At 42.7% G+C, this 10466-nt stretch overlaps 1 protein-coding gene across 1 annotated transcript; it reads left to right on the forward strand.

Annotated features, from left to right (window-relative positions):
• Positions 1-9633: 9633 nt before the first annotated feature.
• On the forward strand, positions 9634-10466 carry LOC120359253. The gene is made up of 2 exons (XM_039456075.1): positions 9634-9774; positions 9843-10466. Exons 1-2 carry the CDS (start codon positions 9713-9715, stop codon positions 10384-10386), a joined length of 606 nt encoding a protein of 201 aa, XP_039312009.1. The 5' UTR covers positions 9634-9712; the 3' UTR covers positions 10387-10466.

Below are 10466 nucleotides of genomic sequence, written 5' to 3' on the forward strand. Positions count from 1 at the left end.
ATACCAAAAAAGCGAAAGGTGTGAAAAACAATGTAGTAGCGCGAACTATTATTTTTGAAGATTATATGCGATGTTTGTACGATGAAATAGAAATAACTCGTAGCCAATCGTGTATACGTTCGAAGCTGCATCAAGTGTTTACAGTTTCAGAATCCAAAGTGGCGCTCTCGCCATATGATGATAAAAGATACCTTGTTCCATCATCATTAACAAATACATTACCATGGGGACATTGGCAGATACAATTATAATCATAAGATGTTCTCACATTTTTACAAATATTATGCATTTTAATCTTTTATTGTATTACATTTTTTTGTATTTCTTACACGTTTAATATGCTAGTATTATTTTATATAAGTACGTTATTCATACTATATACTTTGTTTTATATTCTGTATGCTTCATTTTATACATGTATTGTTTCATATATGTTACACGCTTAATATATATTTGACGTTTTATGAATAAGATATTTTTGATATTTTTTTTCAAATTTTAGATATACGTTTTTTAATAAAAATTTTTATATGACATTTTGTATTAATAAGGATAGAAGAAGAATAAAGACCTAAAAATTGTTTGTATTCATTTAATATATTTTGTAAACGCTTATATGATATAAAATATATACATATTTAATTGAAATAAATCAAATAACATCTTTTTTATTTATCCATGAGTTGTGCGAATCATCAAATCCCAGCCACTTGACGTAAACCTTGTTTCCTTTCTCCTTTATTACCTTCTCTACCAGGTATACATTTGGATGAGTCGTGCGATGCAACTCGTACTCATAGAAGGCACCCGCTATTTGTTTACCGCGATAATCTTCTAGGAGATAAGTTACGGGATTAGTGCGCTGTACTTTAACGATCTTAAACACCTCGGTGGTCCAATTGGGGGTGTACCCCTTAGAGAATGTCGTTTTGTGCTTGCTCACGCGCACCGAATCGTTTACTTTGAATTTCGCGGGTCCCATGATTTTTATGTGAGAGTATACAGTGCCCAGGAGTTTTTCAGCAACTTCCGAATTAACGTCGACTGGTCGCATGCCAATAGTACAATGCCTGCGGTTGTTGTAATCCGACACCAGACGCGGCAGCTCGTTGACCCACTTGAGCGACCCGTTAAGTGTAAACATACGCCACATATCGTTCTTAAGTGTGCCATCTTAAGAGAGATTCCATCTCTCTATTATCGATGCTTTTATAACCGAATATGTAGAATAATGATTAATGTCATGCTTTTTCAAGACTTTTTGCACATCGGCGTTATAAAATTCCTTTCCCATATCCGTTTGTAAATTTTTCGGGCATCTTCCGCTCTCTCGAATTATCATTGCGTCAGCCGTCTCGCGCCCGGCCTTGCTCTTGAGCGGTACTGCCCAGGCGTATTTACTCAACGCATCGATGACGGTAAGTATGTAATTATGACCTCTATTGTACTTTGAATAGGAACGCATCTCGACGATATCAGCTTGCCAAAGATCGTTGAATCCTTTGATTATAACACGTCTTCTAGGAAAATTGCGTCTAGCTGACGCGTGTAATTCTTCGACGATTCCTCGCCTCTCGGAGCTTATTGTTTTCTTCGATGAACTCATATTTCGACGCGTAAACGAATTGCATTACGACTGACTCGTTTAGCGGTTACACGATGTAATTTATAATGTCGACATTGCAAAGTTCCTCTATTTTTGTTTAAAAAAAAACGTTTTTTTCTCCATTTATCAGTATTTTCTGTCTTCCTTTAATAACTTTTCTTTGTCTTCCGGTTTCTGTCGATTAGATAATTTTTCCTACTCATTCTTGACTCGATCTACTGCCATTCGATAACCATCCTTCACTCGTTCTTGTGTCTTTTCATAGCGATCCTGAGCCGATCGATAATTGTTTGACAACCGTTCTTGAAACGTCCGATTTTTATTTAAGAATCGTTCATAGTCATTCGTTAAACGTTCGTAACCGTTTTTTCGACGTTCATTGCTGCTCATTTTTGTCGTCTATCGCACGTTCTTCTCAAACAAAATCAACCTCTCGTCTGACTCGTTTCGTGGGTATACGATTTAATTTATAATTATGCCAGCTTCACGAAGTTCTTCCACGATGGACAACATCTCGTTGCCGTGAGCGTCGTTGCCCGCTCGATGTGAAGCGTCTAGCAATCGTAGACGATCTACTAATTCGTTGGGATCGTCCCAGTGCACGTAATCAATCGCGTTGTCGTTTAGTATCATAGCGCGAGGTAATCCCTTTTCGGATTTATTCGTTCTCTTTGGTGTAGATTCGATTGACATCAATGGTGCGATCACGTATCTATACTTGTATCCTTTGTTGCCTCGTAGTCGACTCTCCGCGGTGTAATTACGTCTATGTACGTTTGTAGTCAACAATATGCTCTTGTACTTTTGCAAATCGTCCTCCTTATAGAGAAAATCATCGGGGAGTCTCTTAAAAATCAACTCGTAAAGACCGGGTGTGCCAGCGTATCGCACGCCATCGATAATTATGTTATCATTGATGTCCACGTCAAACTTTTTATTACCAAGCATCATTCCATTCTTGTCGAGACGAACACCATACACGGTGTCTATAATTTTCTCTTTTCCACCACCGCTGAAGAAATCTCCAATGTACTTTTGACCGAGTGGACCAAAATGCTCAGACAACGTTTTTCGACCTTCCAACGTTTGCATCTGATGTTGAACAGACGTTCCAAACGAATCGTCTGTTGTTTCGAAAACCTTCTCGAGAGCCTTGTTAGTTAATGTTGCAGGACCAATCATCGTACGCGGTGTTGACGTTATCGCTGGTGAATCCATTGCGTCGTACGCTTGTTCAAAACGTTGCTTTTTACTCGATGTTGCTTTCGACAATTCGTAAGATGCACCATCATCGTCATCGTCGTCGCTCGGTCTTTTCTTAATTATTCTTTCTTCCTTGATTTCTTCTTTTCTTTTAATCGGCTGAGATTCCTCAACAATCTGTTTCAGAGGTGCGACGATGGGCTTGAAACGTCTCTCCATTGCAATTTCCTCCTCGATCCTGCCGGTTTTTAAAGCGCGATGTTTCTTGCGGATCGCATCGGTCGTTTTTTCAATCTCCCTCGCGAGTTGCTCACGCTTGCGTATATCTTTGTTATTTTCCGCCATGTTAACGTTCAACGTTGACGTATCGATAATGACTAATCGTTTTGCGGTACCGCGAACTCGTTAAATCCTTTTCTGTATCGTCCGTTACTAAGCGCGCTGTCCTTGTCTATCACTGGAAATCCATACTTTTGTTGCCAACAAGCACGGCACAAAGCACAAAATTCGTCGTACGACATGTCGGTGTTTACGTGATCGTTGTAAACGTGTTTGAGGTTGGTACCATCCTGTTTAAACAGAATTAGGAGATTGGCGTTATCGCGTATCAGATGTTTAGGTATCCTCGCGTACGTTTGACAAAGATAAAAGCAGTCGACATTCGAGTGGCGGCCCATTGAAAAGTATTCTCTCACCGCATCCTGCTTATCGCACGCAACGTCGTCGAAGACGAAGATTGAATTCGGAAGCGCCCTGCTCGGTGGAATAACGTCGCTATTATTGGAGAACGTAAAGTAGCCGATTTCATCGATCGATTTCAACAGATTTTCGAGATATTGATATTTAGGCTGCTGCAGCGACTTGGAATAAATATAAACATTCTCGAAACACCATGCGGACTCTCGAGCAGGCTTATCAGAACATTAGTTTTGCCGCACGAAGATGGTCCCGCAATTATTGCGCGGATGGTACTCGGCAGCATTTCACCGTGTTTTCGCAACTGCGCGTTGTCCCCAATCATTCGCAATTTCTCGTCGCAGTTTGTGACGCGTATCGTCAGCGACTGCCGCACGAATTTCATGTTTCACACTAAACTCGCGTGACGTGTCGAGGACCGATTTATAGATGTGTGAAATCTTGAGCAGCTCAGTATCAAAAATGTTTCTCGCGCTGTCACATCCCAGCGATATTCTGGACCTAAGCGCTGAGTAGTTGCAATATATACCTAAATTCGTACTGTTATGCGTGTACGGTAATTACATCGACCACGTTTGGGAACGGCTTCCGAAACATATACAGGTGGACCCAGTAGTTCACACTTATCGTCGCTGCGACGAGCATTATAATCAACCTTGGCAGCGTACGCACATCGACGGCCCTGCACCGAGGATAAAAGATTGCAGCGAATGTCAGCGTCGAACAAAACCGGAAGTTTGCTGAATCGAGCGATAAACGCGCTTTCTTTCGAGTTACATATCCCCGGCTACCAGTTTTGCGGTTCGGGCACTCGGCTGAAGAAACAATTAGCCAGAGGTGACACGGGCATAAATCCATTGGACGCAGCGTGCCGCGAACATTATATTGCGTATTCTAAGAGTAACGAACTCGTCGATAGACACGCTGCTGACGATATACTCGCAGCGTCAGTAGGGAAACGCATTACCGCGAGAGACTCGACTTTGGGCGAGAGAACCGCCGCTGCAGCCATCTGGGCAGCGATGAAGACCAAGACCAAGATCGGTATGGGTATGAAGGCAAAGACGAGAAAGAGGAAAACGACGACGACGAAAAAAAAACGAGTACTTCCGTCGGCAAAACGAGGCGGCATGTTACCGATTCTGCCAATGTTGGGCGTTCTAGGATCTTTGATCGGTGGAGCTGCAAATGTAGCGAAAGCGGTAAGCGCCCGCAAAGATGCGCGACGTCAACTTGAAGAACTGCAACGTCACAATCGCGCGATGGAACAAGGTCGCGGTCTATACTTGGCACCTTATAAATACGGACGAGGAATTTATCTCGGACCGTATAAACGCGGACAGGGCGTATCAACTAAGAGAAAAAAAAAACGTCGAAAAGACGATGAAAATGCCCGCGGGCGTGACCACCGACGTGCAATTGAACCAGCTGGCGAGACGTATGCGCATACCGTATTTTAGAGGTGTGTACATGCATAATGCTTTACAGACGAGTGGCGTACGTCGAAACGAGAGCGGTATTGTTAATTTGGACGATACCACCGGCCCTGGCACGCACTGGGTGGCTTACGCAAAGAGGGGCAACCGCGTTGTGTATTTCGACAGCTTTGGCAATCTTCAACCGCCTCGAGAGTTGGTGCGATATTTCGGAAGCAATGTTACGATAGAGTACAACCAAACGTCCTATCAGACGTACAATCAAAATTTCTGCGGACAAATGTGCCTGAGATTTCTACAAACTGTTGACTTTTAAAAAGATCGATGAGGTGTCGAAGACTCTCAGTATTCGTCGAACGCTTTTTCCATCATGTCGTTTACGCTAACGCTGAGCGGAAAGAGCAGCGTTCTCGCCGCAAATTACTCTCCGGCGATAGATTTGACCGATACCGAATACGAACTCGGTTAAACGCTTTTTGAAACTTATAACACGATACCGAACGTAAATGCCTCAAACAATAAATTTTATTTCGGCAAAGACGATGTGTGGAGATTACGATACCCGAGGAATCATACGAGTTGCCGGCCATTAACGAATTTTTGAAACGCGCAATTTCGCAGAAACGTCCACGACGCAACGCGCCAGATGCCGGTGACATGCTAGTTGTCCGCGGCGATATCGGCGTGATCAATGATGACAGCGAGGAAACGATAGTGATTCGAGCTAATCATAACACGATGAAATGTGAAATTAAACGTGCTTACAAAATAAACTTTAACAAATCCAACAGCATTGGATAGCTGCTGGGATTCTCGAAGCGTATACTGCAACCACGTAGATGGCACGAATCGGACATGTCAATTAATATTATGAACGTAAATATTATCCGCGTCGAATGTAGTATCACCGCAGGTGCATACAATAACGGTGCGCGTGTGCATACGATCCATGAATTTTTGCCGAGAGTACCTTCAGGATATAAGCTCAGTGAAAGGCGTGCAACAGTCATTTACTTGCCAGTGATCATACGAAGCGTTACGGATCTTACCATACGCATTGTCGATCAAAACGGACGATTGCTGGATTTTCGAGGGGAGGAAATTACCGACAGGTTGCACGTTCGAAAACGATAACGTGAAATATGAGATGCTCGTGTTGAGTGGAGCTGAGCGAGCAAAGAGAGATAACGCATTCTTTACAAGACCGGTGACATCATCATCATCATCATCATCATCATTGATTGATAATCCGACTCGATCAACTGAGAAGAGAAAGAAGCTCAGTGTATCAAACGTTAAATTTTTACAATCACTGGGATTCGCGGTACGACAATCTCGATTAAAAAAGAAGAAAAAATGACTGATATTCTAAATATCGGAGACGAGCCAATCTTTGACGATCGAATTGTCAAGATTGAGACCCATGCTTATTCGCCGTATGCAAACACAACGTACGGGCACAGCGACGAGATAAGAATACCCATACAGCAACAGGATTTGTATACATTGCCGTACGAGAGCTTTCTATATGTCGAAGGGAGGCTGACAAAAAAGAAGAAACCTGAGGAGGTCGGCGGTGACGTGGTTTTGGGAAATAATTGTGTTGCGTTTATCTTTGACGAGATAAGATATGAACTCGACGGTGTCGAGATTGATCGTAATAGAAACGTGGGCATAACTAGCTCACTCAAAAACTATGTAACGCTGTCATCTGACAAAAGCGTGATTTTGCGAAATGCCGGCTGGGAAGAACAGTTGACTACCGCTGATGGCTATTTCAACTTTTGCATTCCGCTTTACGTGCTGTTGGGATTCTGCGAGGATTACCGTCGAGTAGTGATCAACGCTCGTCACGAATTGATCTTGATACGAGCGCGCAACGATAACAATTGCCTAAAGGGCAATTCAGCGGTAGAGCCTGTGATAGAATTGTTTAAGATTCAGTGGCGAATGCCGCACGTAATACTGAATGAAATAAATAAACTTTCGATGCTGCGCACATTGGAGAGCGGACGATACCTCAGCATGGCTTTTCACTCGTGGGATCTTTACGAATATCCGCTTTTGCAACGTACGACCAAGCACTCGAGTGTAACTGCGGGTGCATACAACAACGGTGCGCGTGTGCATACGATTCATGAATTTTTGCCGAGCGTGCCTTCAGGATATAAGCTCAGTGAAAGGCCAAATCAGATCATTTACCTTCCGGTAATCGTACGGAGCGTTACGACTCTCACCATACGAATTGTCGATCAAAACGGACAATTATTGGACTTTCAAGGAGAAGAGATTACAGTTAGGTTGCACGTTCGAAAGCGTGCGTGACACATGAGATGCTTGTGTTGAGTGGAGCCGAGCGCGCACGGAGAGATAACGCATTCTTTATAAGGACGGTGACATCATCGATTGATAATCCGACTCGGTCAACTGAGAAGAAAAAGCTCAGCGCATCAAACGTTAAATTTTTACAATCACTAGGATTTGCGGTACGAAAATCTTAAAAAAAAAATGACTGATATTCTAAACGTCAGAGACGAGCCGATCTTTGACGATCGAATCGTCAAGATTGAAATCCACGCTTATTCGCCGTATGCAAATACAACGTACGGGCACAGCGACGAGATAAGAATACCCATACAACAACAAGATTTGTATACATTGCCGTACGAGAGCTTCTTATACATCGAGGGGAGAATTACTAAAAAGAAGAGACCTGAAGGGGCCAGCGGTGACGTGGTATTGGGAAATAATTGTGTTGCGTTTATGTTCGACGAGATAAGATACGAGTTGAACGGCGTTGAAATTGATCGTAATAGAAACGTGGGCATAACCAGTATGCTCAAAAACTATGTAACGCTGTCATCCGACAAAAGCGTGATTCTGCGAAATGCCGGCTGGGAAACGCAGATGACTACCGCTAACGGGTATTTTAATTTTTGTGTCCCGCTCTACGTGCTGTTGGGATTCTGCGAAGATTATAGACGCATAGTGATCAATGCTCGTCACGAGTTGATCTTGATACGAGCGCGCAACAATAACAATTGCCTGAAGGGCAATTCGGCGTTGCAGCCCGTTCTCGAGTTGTTTAAAATTCAGTGGCGAATGCCGCACGTGCTCTTGAGTGACATAAATAAACTTTCGATGCTGCGCACTTTGGAGAACGGACGATATCTTAGCATGGCTTTTCGCAGCATGGCTCATGGGATCTTTACGAGTTTCCACTATTGCAATGCACTACCAAGCATTCGTGGGCTATCAAGACCGCTACTCAGCTCGAGAAACCGCGTTACGTCATTTTCGCTATGCAAACCGGTCGAAAAAATAACATGTCTGAGGACACGAGCCGATTCGATCATTGCAATTTGACCAACGTGAAACTTTATCTGAATTCTGAATCTTATCCCTACATCGAAATGGATCTTGATTTTGCCAAAAATAGATGGGCTATTCTATACGAGATGTATGCGCGTTTCTGCAAAAACTACCTCGGATACGAGTATCTCGAGCCGAATCTCACCGTCACCAACTTTCTAAACAGAGGTCCGTTCTGCATAATAGATTGTAGTCGGCAAGTCGAATCGATTAAGAGCGCAACCGTTGACGTGCGAATAGAATTCGAAACTAAAGATAACGTGCCGAAGAACACCGGCGCGTATGCACTCATAATACACGATCGTGTGATTCAGTACAACCCGTTGACAAACATTATGCGCAAAATCACCTAATTCTGAGCATATATATATATATATATTATACGATACATCGACGTGGACCACAGTCTTCGTTTCGACCGCGACATGTCTGTGCCGACGTTCGTGGATCTGCAAGGTTTCCCCCTTGGACGATTAAGTGGATTTGTCGTAAAAGAATTCGCTGCTCTTAGAGGGGGAAACGTTCTCGCGCATTATATTTTTGACAGCCCCCAGCCATGGGATTGGTTGATGAAATCCTGTGCTTCCTGGCTTACTGCCTGTCATCATGGGCTAAGATGGGGCACCGACGGGGTGGTTCCGTACCGGAAAGCGAGACAAGTGATTACAACTGCAGTACTGGGTGCTGAAAATTATGACAACAAGGAGATTGTGTACGTCAAAGGGCACGAGAAACGAGAATGGCTGGGAGAATTGATTCTGGACAGTCGGCGAGAATACGCATACATCGAGAGCCTGGATGTGGATTACGAAGACGTGGATAATCTGAATAATCTAGATGATGCTAATACTTTTCAATGTGGACAACACCGTACGAATAAACATTGTGCTTTACAAAATGTATTCAAACTTTTCAATTGGTGGACAGAATTACATGAATAAACATACGTAATATACGAGATTCGTTTTCTATTCCTTTCCCCCTCCATTACATCGACCTTTCTCCAACGTTTTTTCATGTTTCATATAGGTTGTTCATATTTCGTTTAACGTTCTTATACATGTTTCATATTTCACGTACGTCATGTACATTATGTTTAACGTTTCGTTCTTGTACAACGTTGCCGGATCGCGAAAACGTGTCGTGACATGTTCAAGCGATAACGACGATGATGCAATTATTTTAAAAAGAGAGGGAAACCTCCCCTCTCCTTAAAAAAATGCAGAAGCATACACGTGTCGTGACATGTGAAAGCGATAACGACGACAATGATGAAATTGTTGAAAGAGGGGGAAGCCTCCCCTCTCCTTAAAAAGTGCAGAAGCATTAATCTTCAAATAAGCATCATAATTTCTTGCAACATCAGTATTGCATCAGAGGCTCGAACGAACGATTCGCAATGTACTTTGCCGAGGGAAGTAACACATTGTACAGTGGTGAAGTGAAGAAGAAATGCAATGGGTAAGTTTCGATATTCTAATAGCGTTTATGCAACGTTGTGTGATAAACTTTTGATTTTTCTTTTACAGCATTTCGACGGAGCGTCGTACAGCGCGCTTATTGAGCAGACGTTACGCTTTGACAGCTACGAGTTACAAGTATTTGGAGATTGGAAATAACGTTGGCCCACCTTACGTGGAGATCGCCATAGGAGATCATCAAGGACGAGAATTGATACTGTCTGTCGAAACGTGGAAAGGTCTCTACGAGCAACGATGGAATATTTCCAAATTAATTCGGAATGACTACAAGGACAATTTTATAAGCGTCGGACCGTTAACAATCAAAGTTAGTGCGATGAATGACGTTAGGCTCATACGTCTCGAATCCTCTAACGTGTATGTGACAGTGATTGAATCCACGTTACGCCGTATGTTCAGTTTGTACGAGTGTATCAACGTAATGTTTGAGCGCTTAGTTAGAATCGTTGATACAGTCGATGTTAAGTACACACAATTCTTAAACATCGCGTCCAATGTAATGAATCAAGAAAAAGCGATACGCGAGAGCAATATCTTCGATATGCGTCAACTCGTCGATTGTGAGCTGTTAGCTTTATTTTTTACTGCATAAACAATGTATTCGAAACAGACAATAAATTGTTTATTATTAAATTTAAATTGCAACCTTTTTTATTCTTCCTCTTCCAAAAA

The sequence above is a fragment of the Solenopsis invicta genome, chromosome 12 (assembly GCF_016802725.1).
Source record: "Solenopsis invicta isolate M01_SB chromosome 12, UNIL_Sinv_3.0, whole genome shotgun sequence".
Lineage (NCBI taxonomy): Eukaryota > Metazoa > Arthropoda > Insecta > Hymenoptera > Formicidae > Solenopsis > Solenopsis invicta.